General features: G+C 45.2%; 1 protein-coding gene across 1 annotated transcript; it reads left to right on the top strand.

Moving 5' to 3' along the window:
- Nucleotides 1-1,474: 1,474 nt before the first annotated feature.
- LOC147123395 (granzyme K-like) lies at nucleotides 1,475-20,124 on the top strand. The gene is made up of 5 exons (XM_085972305.1): nucleotides 1,475-1,576; nucleotides 1,661-1,805; nucleotides 7,960-8,110; nucleotides 16,378-16,650; nucleotides 19,661-20,124. Exons 1-5 carry the CDS (start codon nucleotides 1,477-1,479, stop codon nucleotides 19,853-19,855), a joined length of 864 nt encoding a protein of 287 aa, XP_085828431.1. The 5' UTR covers nucleotides 1,475-1,476; the 3' UTR covers nucleotides 19,856-20,124.
- The last annotated feature ends 170 nt before the right edge of the window (nucleotides 20,125-20,294 follow it).

Raw genomic sequence — 20,294 nt, 5'->3', positions numbered from 1 at the left:
GGAATCAGGGGGGGGGAAACTCTTCACTGGCTGGAGACATACCTAGCACAAAGGAAGATGGTTGGAGGTCAATCATCACAGCCCCAGGACATCGCGGCAGGAGTTCCTCAGGGCAGTGTCCTAGGCCCAACCATCTTCAGCTGCTTCATCAATGACCTTTCCTCCAACATAAGGGCAGAAATGGGGATGCTCACTGATGACTGCACAGTGTTCAGCGCCATTCGCAACTCCTCAGATAATGAAGCAGTCCATGCCCGCATGCAACAAGACCTGGACGACGTTCAGGCTTGGCTGATAAGTGGCAGGTAATATTTGCACCGCAAAAGTGCCAGGCAATGACTATCTCCAACAAGTGAGAGTCTAACCACTGCCCCTTGACATTCAACGGCATTACCATCACCGAATCTCCCACCATCAACATCCTGGGGGTCCATACAGATATAATTGCAGTGAAAGTTAATGTGTTGCTACATAGGCAGGTGACTTGTCTTGGCCCAAATTGTATTTTTATTTTAAATGAAACAGTTTGACACTAAAACTTTTTAAAAATTCATTCATGGGATGTGGGCATTGCTGGCAAGGCCAGCATTTATTGCCCATCCCCAAATGCCCTTGAGAAGGTGGTGATGAGCAGAAACTTAACTGGACCAGCCACATAAATACTGTGGCAACAAGAGCAGGTCAGAGGCTAGGTATTCTGCAGCAAGTGTCTCACCTCCTGACTCCCCAAAGCCTTTCCACCATCTACAATGCACAAGTAAGGAGTGTGATGGAATACTCTCCACTTGCCTGGATGAGTGCAGCTCCAACAACACTCAAGAAGCTCGACACCATCCAGGACAATGCAGCCCACTTAATTCGCACCCAATCCATCCCCTTGAACATTCAATCCCTCCACCACCGGCGTACTGTGGCTGCAGTGTGTACCATCTACAAGATGCACTGCAGCAACTCGCCAAGGCTTCTTCGGCAGCATCTCTCAAACCTGCGGCCTTTACTACCTAGAAGGACAAAGGCAACAGGCACATGGAAACATAACCACCTCCAAGTTCCCTTCCAAGTCACACACCATCCTGACTTGGAAGTATATCGCCGATCCTTCATCGTTGCTGTGTCAAAATCCTGGAACTCCCTCCCTAACAGCACTGTGGGGCTACCTTCACCACACGGACTGCAGCAGTTCAAGAAGGCAGCTCATCACCACCTTCTCAAGGGCATTTGGGGATGGGCAATAAATGCTGGCCTTGCCAGCAATGCCCACATCCCATGAATGAATTTTTAAAAAGTTTTAGTGTCAAACTGTTTCATTTAAAATAAAAATACAATTTGGGCCAAGACAAGTCACCTGCCTATGTAGCAACACATTAACTTTCACTGCAATTATATCTGTATGGATCTCAGAGGTGTCGGAAAATTTTCAGTGCTTTGCTCTATAACTTAGTAAAACCACTTCCTTCTGCAAACACTATTAGGTTAATGAGCTGTTCTGTTAACATTACCATCACGAACAAAATGCCCAATTTATTTTGTGTGGCGTTTCTAATTTTAAAAATTGTTTTCTTGACTCTGCAAGGCTGTAAGTATCTCCTAACAGGTCCAGATGTTGTATTAACCAGTCCTACTATTCTATTAACTAATTCTTTATTATCTTCTATTGTAGGTGTCTGCACAGAAATTGTTGGGGGCCGTGAGGTTAAACCTCATTCTAGACCGTACATGGTGTCTATCCAGCAGAACAAACAACACTTTTGTGGAGGAGCTTTGATCGCACGGAGATGGGTACTGACTGCAGCACACTGCGAAGAGTAAGTTAATATATTCCTCTTGCTGTATATAATATAATAATTAAGAAGGAACATTACAGATTATAATCTTTATTTAAATGACAACCCCGAAAGTTGTAGTCCCGCCTCCAACCCGACTCCTGAGTTAAATTCCTGCCCACAAAGTTAGCATGCAGGTACAGCAAGTAATCAGGAAGGCAAATGGAATGTTGGCCTTTATTGCAAGGGGGTTGGAGTATAAAAGCAGGGAAGTCCTGCTACAACTGTACAGGGTATTGGTGAGACCACACCTGGAGTACTGCGTACAGTTTTGGTCTCCTTATTTAAGGAGGGATATACTTGCATTGGAGGCAGTTCAGAGAAGGTTCACGAGGTTGATTCCTGAGATAAAGGGGTTGGCTTATGAAGAAAGGTTGAGCAGGTTGGGCCTATACTCATTGGAGTTTAGAAGAATGAGAGGTGATCTTATTGAAACATATAAGATACTGAGGGGGCTTGACAAGGTAGATGAAGAGAAGATGTTTCCCCTCATGGGGGAATCTAGAACTGGGGGCATAGTTTCAGAATAAGGGGTCGCCCATTTCAAACTGAGATAAGGAGGAATTTCTTCTCTCAGAGGGTCATAAATCTGTGGAATTCTCTGCCCCAGAGAGCTGTGGAGGCTGGGTCATTGAATATATTTAAGGTGGAGATAGACAGATTTTTGAACAATAAGGGAGTGATGGGTTATGGGGAGCGGGCAGGGAAATGGAGCTGAGCCCAAGATCAGATCAGCCATGATCTCATTAAATAGTGGAGCAGACTCGAGGGGCCAAAAGGCCTACTCCTGCTCCTATTTTTTATGTTCTTCCTGTGGGTACACACCAGCTGCACGTTAAGGGAGTGGAAGCCCTTGCGGTTCACAAAACAGCTGGGTTGTGATGGGGTGCCCTGATGGCCACATAACGCCCTGTACCCTATGGAAGCCTGCCACATTGGCAATCCCAACTGCCCGCGAGATCACACTTGCTTCATCCGTGAAGAAGTGGATGTAATTGGCCGACTTGCCAAACAGGGCATCGGTAACCTGCGTGATACATCTGTGTGCGGCTGACTGGGCGATGCCGCTAATGTCTGTGGATGATCCCTGGAAGGACCCTGACGCAAAGAAGTTGAGGGCAGTTGTGACTTTGACAGCCACTGGTAAGGAGTGTCCACCCACTCCTCTGGGCTCCAGGTATTGGTGCAGCATTGCGCAGATGTCTGTGACCACCTCTCGCGAAAGTCTCAGCCTCCTTTGGCACTGCTGCTCAGTCATGTTGAGGAAGCTCATCCTCTGCCTGTATACCCTGTGTTGGGGGTAGCTCCTGCGGCACGGGCCAGCCCTGTGCTGATGGCCTCTGCCCTGTGCAGCATCAGGTGGCTGAAGAGAAATTTGGTGCTCTTGTTGTCGGTGCTGCTGGTGTGCCTGGTTCTGCTGCTGCCGTGGCTGCTCATCCTCCAATTCTGAGGACCAGGATGAGAGGGTATAAATGGTTCCCATTCTGCTGCTATACATGTCATTTGAGGATGAAATGTTATAAGCGCTCAGTCAAAGTGGAGAGAGGTTATTCCAAGGAGGTCACAGTGCATATAGACCTCACAACACACACACTTACAACATCAAAACATCTGAACAATGTCTTCAACATCCTGCAATCAGAAAGTTCACGCTTTTGAAATTCAACTAAAGAGGCAGGTGAGCTTTAATGGTGCACTTGCAGCTGTGAAGTATTCAGCTTGTTGGAACACCCGACTCAATCAGCTGGTGTGTTCCTGGAACGCCGTGGAACACACGGAAAATTGAAAAGCCCTCTCAAAATAGGATTAATCAGGTAGTTAAGAAGCTGTTAACTACCTTAACTGCCTCTCCCGCCACGTGGTGTCGGGTCTGATCAGGAATTGCAAACCAGACACCTTAGAAAGTCACGTGGAGGCGGGTTCGCAGTGGGTTCGCAACCCACCATCAATCATCTTGGATTTAACTATGGACCCGCCTACAAATCCACCCTCCGAGCACCGGCAAAATCGCGGCCCATGAAACTACCGGATTGTCGTAAAAACCCAACTGGTTCACTAATGTTCTTTAGGGGAGGAAATCTGCCGTCCTTACCCAGACCCACAGCAATGTGGTTGACTTTTAATTGCCCGCTGAAATGGTCTAACAAGCCACTCAGTTGTATCAAACCGCTACAAAGAAGTATAAAAGCACTATGGGAGTACCACATGGACTGCAGCTGTTCAAGAAGGTGGCTCATCACCACCTTCTCAAGGGTAATTAGGGATGGGCAATAAATGCTGGCCTTGCTAGTGCGCCCACATCCGTAAGACAAAGGTCCTCTACCAACCTGCCCCCGCCACACAGTACTGCCCCCCGATTATCAAAATCCACGACAAGGCCTTGGACAACGTGGACCACTTTCCATACTTCGGGAGCCTACTGTCAACAAGGGCAGATGTCAATGACGAAGTCCAACACCGCCTTCAGTGTGCCAGTGCAGCCTTCGGTCACCTGAGGAAGAGAGTGTTTGAAGACCAGGACCTCAAACCCGGCACTAAGCTCATGGTCTACAGAGCAGCAGTGATACCCGCCCTGTCGTATGCCTCAGAGGTATGGACCATGTACAGCAGGCACCTCAAAGCACTGGAGAGGTACCACCAACGCTGCCTCCGCAAGATCCTGCAAATCCATTGGCAGGATAGGTGCACCAACGTCAGTGTTCTTGCTCAGGCCAACATCCCCAGCATCAAAGCTTTGCCCATGCTCAGTCAGCTCCGATGGATGGATCACATTGTCCGCATGCCCGATATGAGACTCCCAAAACAAGCGCTCTACTCAGAGCTCCGGCACGGCAAGAGAGCCCCAGGTGGGCAGAGGAAACGCTTCAAAAACACCCTCAAAGCCTCCTTGAAAAAGTGTAACATCCCCACCGACACCTGGGAATCCCTAGCCCAAGACCGCACAAAGTGGAGGAGAAGCATTCGGGAAGGCGCCGAACACCTCGAGTCTCTTCGCCAGGAGCAAGCAAAAGCCAAGCGCAGGCAGCGCAAGGAGCGCACACCCGCCCCTCCAACCACCGTCTGCCCCACCTGTGACAGAGACTGTAGGTCCCGCATTGGACTCATCAGTCACTTGAGAACTCATTTTTAATGTGGAAGCAAGTCATCCTCGGTTCCGAGGGACTGCCTAAGAAGAAGAGGTGCGATAAATGCAGTTGGAAAGGTTACCTGTAAACATCTGACATGATTCTCTGACTATATAAGCTGTGTCTTTATGCATTTCTCCACTTCACCTGAAGAAGGAGCAGCGCTCCGAAAGTTTGTGATTTCAAATAAAGCTGTTGGACTATAACCTGGTGTTGTGTGATTTCTTACATAAGAAGAAGAAGACATCCCATGAACGAATAAAGAAAAAATAATGAATGTCTTGTATGGAACCTATGTGGATATATAGTTGTGCTATCAGGTGGCTTTCATGAAGGCATCTGGTCATGTTTCTAATCAGTGTGTAAGTCCTCATCTGAAATGTATTTTCTGGCTACTAGTTATTAGTGACACTGGATTTTCATAATTAAAGAGCTGGATTAAAAGGAAAGAAAATAGACAAATATGAGCGGGCGGCAGGGGGAGTTTTGCCTTTGTTTTGAAGTTATTCAGTTCTGTTTGAACATTCCGCTATCTCAACCTTCCCTTTCTCAAACAGTCTAACATTTAATGCTTGGCAAGTTTGAAAAGTTAAGAAGAAGAATTCAGTCGTCTTGTGCATCTGCCCAGAAAAGAAGAATACACTATTTTGTTCCTGCATACTATTAAAAGCCAGATAACTTTCTTTGTTGCTACATATTATTGAATAGTTAACTTTTTTAAATCATTCCCATTTGCCAGAATATGTATTACATTTTTCCTCTTCAACAAATTTTAGATGACCTCAAGTTTACGGAGGCAATGAAAAGGCAAGGAAACGAGAGAAAAATGCAGTGAGCGTCTTTCCTCCTTTAAGACGCTCTTTAAAACTTACCTCTTTGACCAAGCTTTTGGTCATCTGCCCTAATATCTCCTTATGTGGTTGGGTGTCAAATTTTGCTTGATAACGCTCTTGTGAAGTGCCTTGGGACATTTTACTACGTTAAAGATGCAATATAAAACTACAAGTTGTTGTTGTTCATTGGCAGCATTTTCTGAATTAACTTGTGAAAATGTTATTTTGCTATCCAGTTTCTTCCACACCTCCTTTAGACTTCCATCCTAAACCATTCAAAATCCTATCATTCCTCCATTTTTGTAGATTCATAGCAATAACCCCATTTGTATCAATCACGCTGATTAGAAACATGCATATCATCTGCATTTTACACAGACATTCAGCATTTCAGGCTCAGGGTCCACTTGACCATGTTTGCCTGTGAAATCTGCGGGTGCTGCTTTCACCCCTAGTACTTACTGAGATCAGAAATGAGCACAGCATGCAGTCATATCAGGTAGGAGTGAGGAGAGAGTTAGCACAGCACAATGTATGTGTGAAATTGGGAGAGGAGATGAATCGGAGAAGAAGGGGGTGATTTTCATTCAGAAGTCGGGTTGAAGGCGGGACTACAACTTTCGGGGTTGTAGTCCCGCCTCCATCGAGATGCGGCCAATCCACGTGATTTTAACTTGATTGACCTTGTTGAGCCCACCCAGCGGGCTCAGCAGGCCAATTAAGGGCCACCCGGCAACAGGTGACGTCACAGACTGAAATTTCATCTGTCAAGACGTTTTGACAGATGAAATATCAGTGTTTCACAGCTGTTTGAAGCTGTCAAACACTGACAGTCTTACTTCTAACCTGAGTCCTTCTACACAGACTCAGTTAGAAATTTCCACAGCACAGAAAGCTGCAGGCTGTCACTTTTGACAGATCGCAGCCATTCTGCTTTCTGTGCCGGTTAGATGATGGACTCCCGAAACCTAGAAGAAGGAAGGCTTAAAAGGTAAGTACAGGTAATTTAAACTTCTTTACACACTTTAGACACACCAAACACACTTACCTTTGCACTCATGCACCCATCACTCACCTGAACACCGACATCTCGACCCCTCCAATTCCTTCAACCCGACGGCCCGACTCCTCTAACTTGGCGTGGTTTGGAGCCGTTGGGAATCCCACACTTCAAGCTTTAAAATAGGGATTAGGCTAAAAACTGCCTGTTAACAGGCAGTTAATTGGCACTAATCCCTTCCCGCCTCGGGTGGGCGGGTTCCAATGCGGGTCGGGTACCCGCCTCCTTTGAAACTTACATGGAGGCGGGTTGGGGACAGGATGGTGTCGGGACACCCGAATTCGGGACTTTAACCCCCCGCACGCCTCCAAACCCGACTCCACGGTTCAATGAAAATCGACCCCGAAGCCTCTGTAAACTGGGCGAAGATTCAGGGAGAAGAGTGGTTCCGTGTCATGGTGACAATCACATAACAATTGATTTCAACAACCAGATTTAGTAATTGGCAGTACCACTACATAAGTTCTACAAGAAATGAAGGAAATTCCCCCAAATTGTAATCACAATTTTCTAATACACAAGTGATGGAATATTGGGTATGCCTGCAGCTGTAGTTGTGACAAGCTAGTGCCAAAATACACTTTCAGGGTAATTACATGTCATAGAACTATATCAGGGCTGTTTTGAATTGTCAGCCTTTTGGGGCTGCACACTATTTTTGAAGCTGTTGATCAGCTTTTTCTAGTTTTTTAGATTGGCATATATGGTGGAGGGACCTTTATACTGCATCTAGGCTTTATACAACTGACCTAGTAATGTTTTGTGCCAACAAGAGGTGGCCAAAATGGAAAGTTTTCTATTCTCAAAACTAACATATCTCATCTAGATGAGTACTAAATTCACAAAAGAAAAAGGCATTAATGAACTTTGGAACTTTGATGCTTATGTTGTGTGATTAGAACTATTTGTTTACACCAGTGGTATTATGCCAGTATCAGTGTGGTCTCCTCTATTTATCACCTAATTATAATTCTTCTGGTTTATATTAATCAAATAATCCTATTTGATGCTGGTAGAAAAAGTCAAAAGTAAATTTGTGCAATAATCCTGGATAATTCAAAAAACATTTTTAAAGGCTTTCTGGAGTCTTGAATAACTCAGTCACCTTTCCATTGCAGGCTTAGTCAAATGAAAGATTGCAAAGTGGTCCTTGGAACACATTCACTTTCTAAGACACAAAAGGGGAAAAAGACAATTAAAGTGATAAAGGCATTTCCTCACCCACAGTTTGATGAGATAACTCCAGAAAATGACATCATGCTGCTTCAGGTACCGAATGTTTGTTCAGGTAGATATCTAAAGGCTAATTCCACAGTCCTGTGCTCCCAGGGTGGGACAGAGAATCAGGACTATAATGCTGGAACCATACTTTTGGTCCTTACACCCTTTGAGCACAGTTTCCCCACTGGGGGTGCAAGAGCAGTAATATCTACAATGGATGCATGTAAAACTCATTAGCCTAGTAATTCCATGTCAAAAATGGCACAGAATTAATGTAATCTGGACTGAGAGGGAAGGGAGCAATTTAGAGTGGAATCTGTTTCTGATGGGTTTCCAACCCTTTCTGGTCCTATTGATAAATTCTTACATTGGCCGGAGGTGCATTTCTTCCACCTAGCCCTCCTCTGTTGTGATGTCACTTTTGGAGGTGGGACTGGCAGGAGGCTGGGCTCCACCTCAAATCCCACCAGTTCATAGAATCATAGAATGATACAGCGCAGAAAGAGGCCATTCAGCCCATTGTGGCTGTGCCGGCTCTTTGGTAGAGCTATCCAATGAATCACACTCCCCTGCTCTTTCCCCGTTTCCCTGTAAGTATTTTTCCCTTCAGGTATTTATTCAATTCTCTTTTGAATGTTACTATTGAATCTGCTTCCACCACCCTTTCAGGCAGTGCATTCCAGATCACAACAACTCATAGTGTAAAAAATATTTCTTCATGTCGTCTCTGGTTCTTTTGCCAATCACCTTAAATTTGTGTCCTTTGGTTACTGACCCTTCTGCCACTGGAAGCAGTTTCTCCTTATATAGTCTATCAAAACCATTCATGATTTTGAACACCTCTATCATATCTCCTCTTAACCTTCTCTGCTCGAAGGAGAACAACACCAGCTTCTCCAGTCTCTCCACATAACTGAAGTCCTTCATCCCTGGTACCATTCTAGTAAATCTCTTCTGCACTCTCTCCAAAACCTTGACATCCTTCCTAAAGTGTGGTTCCCAGAATGAGCGTAATACTTCATCTGAGGCCTAAGCACTGTTTTATAAAGGTTTAGCATAACTTCCTTGCCTTTGTACTTTATTCCTCTATTAATAAAGACAAGGATTCCATGTGCTTTTTTAACAGCCTTCTCAACTTGTCCTGCCACCTTCAAAGATTTGTGTACAAAAACCACCAGGTCTCTCTGTTCCTGAACCCACCGAACCCCCTTTAAAATTGTAACATTTAGTTCATATTGCCTGTCCCCATTCTTCCTACCAAAATCTATCACTTCACACTTCTCTGCATGAAATTTCATCATGCGTCTGCCCATTTTACTAGTCTGTCTATGTCCTCCTGAAGTCTGTTACTATCCTCCTCATTGTTTACTACATTTCCAAATTTCATATCATCTGCAAACTTTGAAATTATGCCCTGTTTACCAAAGTCCAGGTCATTAATATATATCAAAAAGAGCAGTGGTCCTAATACTGACACCTAGGGAACACCACTGTATACTTCCCTCCAGTCTGAAAAGCAACCGTTCACCATTACTCGCTGCTTTCTGTCCCTTAGCCAATTTTGTATCCATGGTGCCACTGTCCCTTCAATCCCAAGGGCTTGAATTTTGCTAATAAATTATGTAATACTTTGAAAGTCCATGTACACAACATCAACTGCACTACCCTCATCAACCCTCTCCGTTCCTTCACCAAAGAACTCAATCAAGTTAGACAAACACCATTTAACAAATCCATGCTGACTTTCATTTATTAGCCCATACTTTTCAAAATGCCAATTAATTTTATCCCGGATTATTGTCTCTAAAAGTTTCCTGACCACCGACGTTAGGCTGACTGACCTGTTGTTGCCGGGTTTATCCATCTCCGCTTTTTTAAACAGGGGTGTAACATTTGCAATCCTCCAGTCCTCTGGGACCACATCCAGATCCAAGGAGGATTGGAAGATTGTGGCCAGAGCCTCTGCAATTCCTTCCCTTACTTCCCTCAGTAACCTAGGATGCATCCCATCTGGGCTGGGTGACTTTTCTACTTTCAGGGCTGCTAACCTTTTAAGTACATCTTCTTTATCTATTTTTATTCTATCCGATATCGCTACTGCCTTCTCCTTTACTGTTACATTGGCAGCATCCTCTTCTCTAGCGAAGACAGATGCAAAATATTCATTTAGTACCTCAGCCATGCCCACTGCCTCCACAAGAAGATCTCCTTTTTGATCCCTAATCGACCCCACTCTTCCTTTGACTACCCTTTTACTATTTATGTGTTTTTAAAAGACTTTGGGGGAAAAATTCAGTTGTTTGCACCTCCCGTTAGCGCCTAATGGGGCACAAAGCAACTACCGCCCGGGCACGGCGATGTTTGCGCCGCTCGTGAAATTAACTAGACATTTTGCGGCGGCGCTAAACACTACCACCATGATCTCCTGCGCTGACAGATTGTGACGTCAGTCAACTGCGCAACGCCCTGTTAGCGCCCCGGACCGGATATTGAGTGGCACCCCCTGCCTTACCGCCTGCCGCTAGCAACGACAGGTTGAGGGGAGTGTTATGCTGTCAGAAAGGGACTAGGGGAGCGCTATTTAAAGGCAACCGCTTCCTGCCTTTTTTTGTTGGTGACATTTTTGCACCACGCATTCTGAGAGAGAGAGAGAGAGACTTCTGGAGAGATTCAACGCTGTGTGAAGGAGTTTTGAGTGCTGAGCAGCACTTTGCAGGTTTATTTTGATTTGCCCTTCCTTGCTTCGCCAGCGCTCTGAGGTAGCGCCTCACTCCTCGGCCTGTGCGCCTTAAGACAGGTGTGAAGCGCCTCATTTAGTGCTCCAATCACCTCCAGGGGCAACAAAAGCCAAGTTTGCTGTCGGAGGCGATAATTAGCACCAGGTGCTAAACTTTGCGCACGGCCGATAACGACACCCCAAACGGGGCGATACTGAATTTTTCCCCCTTTTGATTTCCCTTATTTTTAGCTGCTAATTTATTCTCATACTCTTGCTCTGCTCCTCGTATTCCTTTGTTTAGATCTCCTCTGTACTTTCTATATTCAGCTTGGTCTCCACTGTATTATGAACCATACAATTTTCATAAGCCTCCTTTTTCTGTCTCATTTTAATCTCTATGGGGGAAAAATTCAGTTGGTTGCGCCTCCCATTAGCGCCTTAAATGCCCCCCCCCCCGTGGAGTGCTGGCTGCGCTCCAAGAGCCCGGCACTTCTCTTGAGTGCTGGGCTCTTTCGCCTGCACTCCTGATCCCCGGGGGCCCAGCTGGGCCCCAGGTCGCGCTGCACAAGGCCCCTCCCTTTTAAGAAGGGGAGGAAGGCCTGCAATACCACGGCGCAACGTGCCACAGCATGTGGTGCTGCGGCACATAACGCCGCAATATTGACTCGCAGTGCCCTAAGAGGGATGCAGGGCGCTTCCAGTAGCGCCCCGCTTCCCCCTTGGGGTGCAACCACTCAAGTTCCAGCGCGGGAGTGCTAATTTTTCTGGGGCGCTAAAAGTAGTGCCCCAGTGAAGTTAGCACCCCAATTGGGGCGCTACTCAATTTTTAGCCCTATATCTTTAGTCAGACAGGGAGCTCTGGCTTTGGATGCCCTTTTCTCCCTCATCTGTACCTTAAGAACATAAGAAATAGGAGCAGGAGTCGGCCATACGGCCACTCGAGCCTGCTCCGCCATTCAATAAGATCATGGCTGATCTTCTAAATCGACTCCACTTTCCTGTACTATCCCCATATCCCTTGATTCCCTTAGTACCCAAAAATCTATCAATATCATTCTAGAATATACTCATGGCTGAGCATCCACAGCTCTCTGGGGTAGAGAATTCCAAAGATTCACAACCCTCTGAGTGAAGAAATTTCTCCTCATCTCAGTCCTAAGTGGCCGAGCCCTTATCCTGAGTCTATGACCCCTGGTTCTAGACTCGCCAGCCAGGGAAAACAGCCTCTCAGCATCGACCCTGTTAAGCCCTCTAAGAATGTTATATGTTTCAACGCAATCACCTCTCATTCTTCTAAACTCCAGAGAATATAGGCCCATTAAAAAGGGTACCCAAAGGAAAATGGCTTCTGAAACCTCGTGACAGAAGCCTGCAGGATTTTAAAAAGCAAGGCCCTGCAAAAGGCAGGCCCATTCAAATCCTGAAATGAAACCTAACATGCATGGATCTGTGTGAAAGACTTTGTCATTTCTAAAGCCAGGATGCTAGATAAACACAGAATATGCATCCTTCATCTTGAAACAGATCGACTCAGGATAGACCTAATCTTGAGGCCATTAACTTTCTGCATAAATAATCAGTAACAGCTCAAAGTAGCTACCAAGCCAGGAATTTCGTTGTACTGCACTTGTGCACTAACAATGACAATAAAAGTTGATTTGATTGATTTGATTTGATTGATTCTATTAATCTCTCCTCATAGGACAACCCTCTCATCAAAGGAATCAATCTGGTTATCATCTTAATCTGTTTTAGTGATGTTGGTTGAGGGATAAATATTCCCATCTCTTCTTAGAATAGTGCCATGGGATCTTTTACATCCACCTGAGAACACAGACAGGGCCTCATCCAAAAAAAGGTACCTCTGACATTACAGCACCCCATCAGTAATAGACTGAGGTGCCAGCCTAGATTATGTGCTCAAGTTTTGTAGGGGGTGGCGTGTGCCCAGTCAGCTCTGCCCCTGACTGTCTCTGAGCGGTTCGAATCGCTCCCACACCCCTGGGTTCTAGACACCAGACTTAGGTACAGGCGGCGATACAGAATTAGAGTAGACATCTGGTTTGGTACAAGAAAACCGTAATTTTATTAAAGGCACAATAAAATCACAACACTGAAAATTACTAGAATAATTACAGGCATATAAAAGTACACTTATTTGGGAATGGGGAACACACGGCACATCGAGGGAACAAACACATTAAAAATACCCCTACCCTTGTCCCACCCCCAATACCTAACTAGATTGAGCTAAGAGGGGCCAGGGATTTATGCTCACCAATGGGGTTCCTTTTGACGGTTCGAAGCCCGTCGATTAAGCCGGTTGCGGTTTTGGGGTTCGCTCTTCGTGCCCTTTGGGGCCTGCCGTCGTCACCTGGTCCCAGGGCGCGGCGGTGGAGTCGTCTGAGTAAAGTACCCTCTTTTCCTCCATTAAAGATAGGGAGTAAAGTCTTTGTTGGGTACTTTACCTTGCAGAAATGGTTGTTCTTCTGGTAGTGGTCTGGTCATCGAAGGTTTTGTTGCGGTTGGGGTTCAGTTGGCGGTCTATGGTGTTTAGCTTGAGTTTGTTACCGTGGTGCTCGTGGTCATCAGCTATTCCTTCTACCCATGCATCGAACGTTCGCTTACTGGGGTGTGTGCCTGCTCGTCCCCAACGCTTCTTTACGCTGCCCTTCTCTGCTTATCGGCCTTGCCGTTCGACTCGTCTCGCCTGCCCGCTTGTGGTCCCATGTGTCCTGTGTGTGTTGAGTCGAGAGAGCGGGGCCAGAGCAAGAGGGCCTTGGCCACCGGTGGGCCTACAATTATACCGGTTCTTCACCCCTTATCTGCGCGCCAAATCAGGTCAGTTCTTTGTTTAATTTTGGCGGGCTCGTCTGAAGTGATTACAGTCATTCATTTTAACTGTTTTTGGGGCGGTTGTCTCCTTGTTTAATGGCTTCAATATCCTGGCTGTTTGTCATTTATGAAGTTTAATCGGGTTTTCCTGGCTTGGTAGCTACTTTGAGCTGTTACCGATTATTTATGCAGAAAGTTAATGGCCTCAAGATTAGGTCTATCCTGAGTCGATCTGTTTCAAGATGAAGGATGCATATTCTGTGTTTATCTAGCATCCTGGCTTTAGAAATGACAAAGACTTTCACACAGGTCCATGCATGTTAGGTTTCATTTCAGGATTTGAATGGGCCTGCCTTTTGCAGGGCCTTGCTTTTTAAAATCCTGCAGGCTTCTGTCACGAGGTTTCAGAAGCCATTTTCCTTTGGGTACCCTTTTTAATAACTTGTCCATACAGGGTCCCTCTATCCATAACTTTTGGGGAATGTGGGAATTTTGAGAACCCTACAGTCTCCAGAGTGGAATTGAGCCCACTACTTTCTAATTCAGAGACAATCAAGCCCGCTTGATCGTCACCTTATCCACCGACCCAAACATCCACCCACCCCACTACTGGCAAACTGTGGTTGCAGTGTATACTATCTACAGGTGCACTGCACCAACTCACCAAGGCTTCTTCAGTAGCATATCCCAAACCCGAGACCATTGACGTAATAAAACTCACTACGCACTTGGTTTGAGCATAAAGCAAGGCTTTAATCAACTTGTTTCAGAACATGGAGGTCTAGTTGTATCCACTAGCTCCTTGTCTTACAAAATGTTCCTGGCAAGCTGGGGTCAACGCCCGAGTATTTATACTCCTTGGATGGCGCCACCAGCTGGCCGTCCAGTGTTATTTCATAGGTAGTTTCTCGATGATGAGATTTATGACAACCTCCATGACCTAGAAGGATAAGGGCAGCAAGTGCATGTGAACACCATTACTTCCAAGTTCCCCTTTATGTCACACATCATGCCGACTTGGACATATAACGCCATTCCTTCATCATCGTTGGGTCAAAATCCTGGAACTCCCTCCCTAACAACATGTTGGAGCGTCTTTACCACACGGACTGCAGTGCTTCAGGAAGAAGGTCCAGCACTTGCTCTTTATTATGAGGTAAAATATGGCCTGCCAGATTAGCTTCTCAAAAATCATGAGAAACCCTGCAAAAATGGATCTGATGATCAAAGACTGGCTGTTATATTAGACAGCCACCTACTGGTAGATGTTCTTCATAACAAATAACGAGGTAGTTGAACAAAAATTGAGAATGTTAAAAATTCACAGCAGGGTAATGGGCAGCTGTAAAAAGAAAACAGCTTAATATTTTGGGTGTATAAATATTTGGTAACAGAAGATGATGAGATTATCTATTATGCTATCTATCCTGTAAATATTCATTGATGTTTCATCTTTGCAAAAGATACTCCCAGAAATAATTTCACCTGCTTTCATTTAAATATGTAAATGCCTGAGAATCTGTTCAGCTATGCTAAGGAACAAAACTATGTATTAATAGGAAACATAGAAACTTCAGGGAGAATTCCTGCAAAGGTTCTCCCAATCTCCTGCTACAACTTTGACGGAAGGTCAGTGGAAACTCTGAGAGAAATGGCCGTTTATAGCCATTTACGCACTTTCACCAGGGGTTCCATTGGTCTGCCAGTTTAATTGGTTTAATGGCATGGACTTGGATAAATTTACAAGGTTCCAAAGGGATAGAAGGGAAAATTGGAAAAGAAATTGGTTATGTATATTGTGAATTAGCTGATATTATTGCATTATTGAAGGTGCCAAATTAAGGAATAATATCCCATGCAGGGCGACACTCAGCTCCAATCGAGCTCGTTATCAAGTTCAAATGCTCTGTACCAGTAGCATTTTGGAGGAGGGGGCGGGGGCACATTTCTCTGACCCTTGCCCCCAAGTAACGCCCAGATCCCTCGGCATAATGGTCAGAGAAAACTGCGGAACACCGGGCTCCACCCCTTTTATGCTGCCCTAGGACATCCAGGTCTTTCCTGAGGGGGCTAGAAGTATGTAAATGAGGTGGGACAGGTGTTCCCAGACTCCCACCTCATTTTCTGAAGCACTCGATAATCTCGGCTATTTTTACCGTGCACACTATAACTGTAGTGGCAGCGCAATGCGGCCTTATTCATCGGCAAACACCCAAGAAAGGAATTAAAGTCTAATATTTTATTGAGATTTATTCCTGTTTTTGACCTGTTTTCAAAAGTCAAACCAATTAGAGAAGATGTCTAGAATCTGGTAGTGGTTTACATTTATTATTTGCCTGACTTAATTTGTGTGTGCGGCCTTTGGTATCATGTTAGAAATGGAAATACATTTTGCACATTCTTGTGAACAGCTATTTTTATGCTTTTTAACAAACTGCTTAGAAATGTGGCATCATATTGGCACGGACGTGGGCACGCAGACACACAGGCAGTGATCCCAGAAATAAGTTTCTTTTCCCGGAGGCTGAGCAAGCAGACAAAAAAAATCCAGCAAGCTAATACAGCTAATTGCAGATTTAGGTTATGCAGAAAGAGATGATCATAAGCAACCATGGTCACATAGTAGAGCTCTTGTGAGCTTAAACAATTTAGTACTGAAAATTAAAATCAGATATTTTCAGTTTAATGTGTCACAGTTGACCCATGACGTTTGCAGTAAAACTAATAATCAAGTCTATTTTCCTCTCTTAATTTGGGACAGTTGGCCCATGAGGCTATTCTGAACAAGTACGTGTCAACTCTGGAGCTGCCTAAATCAACAAAAGATGTCAAAGCTGGAACCAAGTGCAGTGTTGCAGGATGGGGAACAACTAACCCTGCAGTCCTGAAAGCATCTGATACCCTGAGGGAAGTAAATGTAGCCATCATTGACAGGAAGGTCTGCAACAGTAAAGCATACTATAACTATTATCCTTTCATAACAAAGGACATGTTATGTGCAGGTGATAAAAAAGCTAGAAAGGACACATGTGCGGTAAGTTAGAGCTCTCTAAATTAAAATGACAATTCCTGGAGTTTCAAGGTACATCCATAACAAGACACATTGCCAGCTGTTTTCTTTAATTTAAAGGTTATATTGGGCCGGATTTTGCGGTAGAAGTAACTGTTAGGCTAACGGCGCTCACCGTTATTTATGTGGCAATCGGACAGCAACTTCCGGCAGTTAAACGGGGAAATCAGGAAGCTGCTGTCCAAGATGCCATGCTTCTCCAAAAGCTGCATGATAACAGTATCTCGCCGACTGGCTCCCCATTCCGTTCAAATACATTGAACAGCGTGAAGTTGCAATCGCAGATCCCCTGTAGAGGCCACCACACTTTTTCAATAGTTGGCTGGCAGGAACATCCAGTGCAAAAGCCAATAGAAAGCCTATGTGAAAGTGTAAGTGTAACAAATGGTTGGCGCCACTTGTTCACCACTGACTGCAAAGTCCGGCCCATTATTGCGATCGTGGGCTTCAGATTGAGGCTGGAGGGGGTTGAGGTCAGATCGGATCACAGGGCAGGCTTCAGATGGGGGGAGATTGCCGATTGCGGCATAGACAGAGGCCGTGATAAGCAGGCAGAGGCCAAAGATGCCCTTGAGATAACTGGGGGGGAGATCGGACCCGACGTGCAGAGGTGGGTGACCCAATTAAAGCAATTATTGGCTTGTTGACAGACCCTTAATAATGGATTTAACCTTACTTTTGAACTATAATTACTTGCCCACGGGGTCCACGCTGTTCGTGGACCACGTCTGTTTATCTAAGGCAGGAGTTGAATGGCCATTGAATCGACTGATTAGTTGACAGCCTGAAATGTATTATAAAAGCTCCCACCTCACAGCTGTTCACTTTCCAAGCGCTGAAGTTGTTGCTTACTCCATTTGGAAGACAGATTGAGCTTTATGCAGGCTGCAAGTGTTTGGAGCAAACTCTCCATCCAGTGTCACCTCATTGGAACAACCTCTCTCACCATTGACAGGTCACTTCTGTCATCTCAACTTCACCTGCCATCTATTCCATCAGCATGGGTACCATTTATACTGTTTCACCTTGGTCCTCAGAATCTTACCACGATCAGTCCCAACACCAGCATCCCCAGGCACACTAGCAGCACCAAAAACAACACTAACCTTCTCCGCAATCACCTGATGCTGCACAGGACACTGGGCATCAGCACCCGACAACATTGCTGCCCAGGAGGCCAGGGATGACCTCACCATTGCCACATTTACTTCACTTGAAGCTGTACACCCTGGCTGCCACATGATGCGCCAGGTTGGCACCACCCCACACCAACATTATAAAGCATCCCTACAATGCCCAATCCATTCCTTTCACACTCATCATCATTGTGGGGGATACCGTTATGTCTCACCTTCACTGCATCTCACTAAGCCACTTCCAAAGGTGCACACAAATCTGTCCAAGAACACAAAGTGTTGAAAATAAAGGTTTCAATGTTTGACACCACATTAACAGAAACTTTACATGAACATTGGATAAAACACCCAAGTGGCTACCCTTGTGTGTTGTTAGTTGGTATGATTGCACTAGGATGAGGGTGAGTGTGAGGGGTGGCTAGTGAGATGGGGATGTGATAATGCAGATAGAGAGAGAGGAATGGGTGGCGGTGCAAGGTAAGTTGGTGTGAGTAAGGATGTGCAGGAATAGGGTAGGGAAGGCAGAGTGATGGGGATGTGATGAGAGGCACAGCAGGATGAAGGTGAGTGTGGCTTTGTACTAACATTTCCTGATCAAATCAGATCATTGAAAGGTTTGCGCCACTGCACCCAGGTCCTCCTGACGACATCCCTGCTTGTGACCTCCTCTGCAATGTGCAACCAGGCTGTCTTGGTCTCCTGGGGAGATCTCTTCCGCCCATCGGAAGGGAAGAGGACCTCCCTGCCTGCTCTGACTCCCTCCATAAGCATATGAATGGAATCATGGGAGAACCTGGGTACAGCCCTGCACCTCTGTGCAGTTATTGTCCAAATTTGAAGCACTTCAATGCTGTAAAACACTGACAGCACAAACATTAAAAGTAAGGTGGCCATGGTCCCTTTAAGGAAACCAGCTCAAGACGCGTCGTGAATGACCAGACCCACTCCATCTAATTGGGCCGGGAAATGCACTGGGCGGGCTTAACAAGCCTCATTGAGGTAAGTTCATTTTAGGCAGCGGGATGGAGTCAGCAGCGGGGCCATGACCTGCTACCAACACCGGCCGCACCGGACCAGCCGAGGTGAGCAAAATCTCGGCCATTGTTTGGGCCCATGTGTGAAGATTAGCCCTTATACTGGGGTGCTGCCAGGATCCATGGAAATATACTCCAGCACATCGCTACTATTAGAGGGGAAGGGGGGGAAATTAAGGAAAGGAAACTTCTAGGAAATAAGGCGCTAAATTTCCTCATTACTCCCACCATAACTTCTGCTGGAATCCAGCAAAACTCACCGGAAAATGGCAGGGACTGGGTAGTTGCCGTGGGTCCCTGTCAATTTCAGGATTTCCTGGTCAGATCTGTCGAGGATGGAACCTCTGTCCGCCCCTTAGAAGACCAATGGTGTCAGGGGCATCCTTAGCGACAGAGCTAAGGTAATGAATCCCTACTCCGGAGGTACCCGCTTCCCTGCTAAGTCAGGTCCTGGCATTGGACTGGAGGCCAGTATGCAGCGTGAAATGGGAAAGAGCAGTCGAGATGAATGTAGTGGGCCCAACTGGAGGAGTCCCGATAAGGGGAACAGCCTGGATCCTCAAATAAGTAACACTAAAACTTGAGATTCAGACCAGGGATGATCCAGAACTAGAATTTTTAAAAATTATTATTTTACAACTAAATCAACACACATCCATGTATTATAAATTAAAAACAGAAAATGCTGGGAATACTCAGCAGGTCAGGCAGCATCTGTGGAGAGAGAAACTTCAAGTCATGTATGTTGTATTAAATACTTCTGAGGTATTTTTTATCAATAACATTTTATGTATTTTGTTTCAGGGAGATTCTGGTGGTCCATTAATATGTATGATGGAGGACAACAAAAAAGTATACAAGGGCATTGTTTCAGCTGGAGCAGACTGCGGAGAACCCACCAGACCTGGCATCTATACTCGTTTATCTGAGAAATACCTCAACTGGATAACAAAGATTATCAGGATTAAAAATCATAACATGACAAAGGATCAGATCTAATGGTTAATCTACATATAATTTGCAGTGCCTTTCCTTTAAATTACAGTATCGCTGTTTGCTTGAAATAGCCTTTATTTTTTTGTATTTTTCCCAAGATTTCTAATATCTGCATAAATGATTGCTGTAGAATTCTGCAAACTGAATGATAAAATGTGGAATTGGAGAGTGGCTCAGTATAATTGAACATGTATCAGTTTGACAGACTTGGAATAATTGAAATATTGTACTCTGCCAATTTTCATTATTTTTGGTATAAAAGGTTTATTGGAGTGAAACGTTCCTGTTCATCCTACATGATATAACTATAGCGTAATGTTTTTGAGAAAACTAAGGATTGCACAAAACTAGATCAAGAACCAAGTCAACTGAAACTTGTCTTATCCAGACTTACTACTGGAGGAGAAATTGGACCTCATTGCACCCATTTTTCGGGATGCGA

This window comes from Somniosus microcephalus, chromosome 2 (genome assembly GCF_052327205.1).
Source record: "Somniosus microcephalus isolate GS21.2 chromosome 2, FLI_Smic_1.0, whole genome shotgun sequence".
In the NCBI taxonomy this organism is placed as follows: domain Eukaryota; kingdom Metazoa; phylum Chordata; class Chondrichthyes; order Squaliformes; family Somniosidae; genus Somniosus; species Somniosus microcephalus.
The sequence above is the reverse complement of the archived record's forward strand: the minus strand, read 5'-3'. Positions and strand labels throughout refer to the sequence as shown.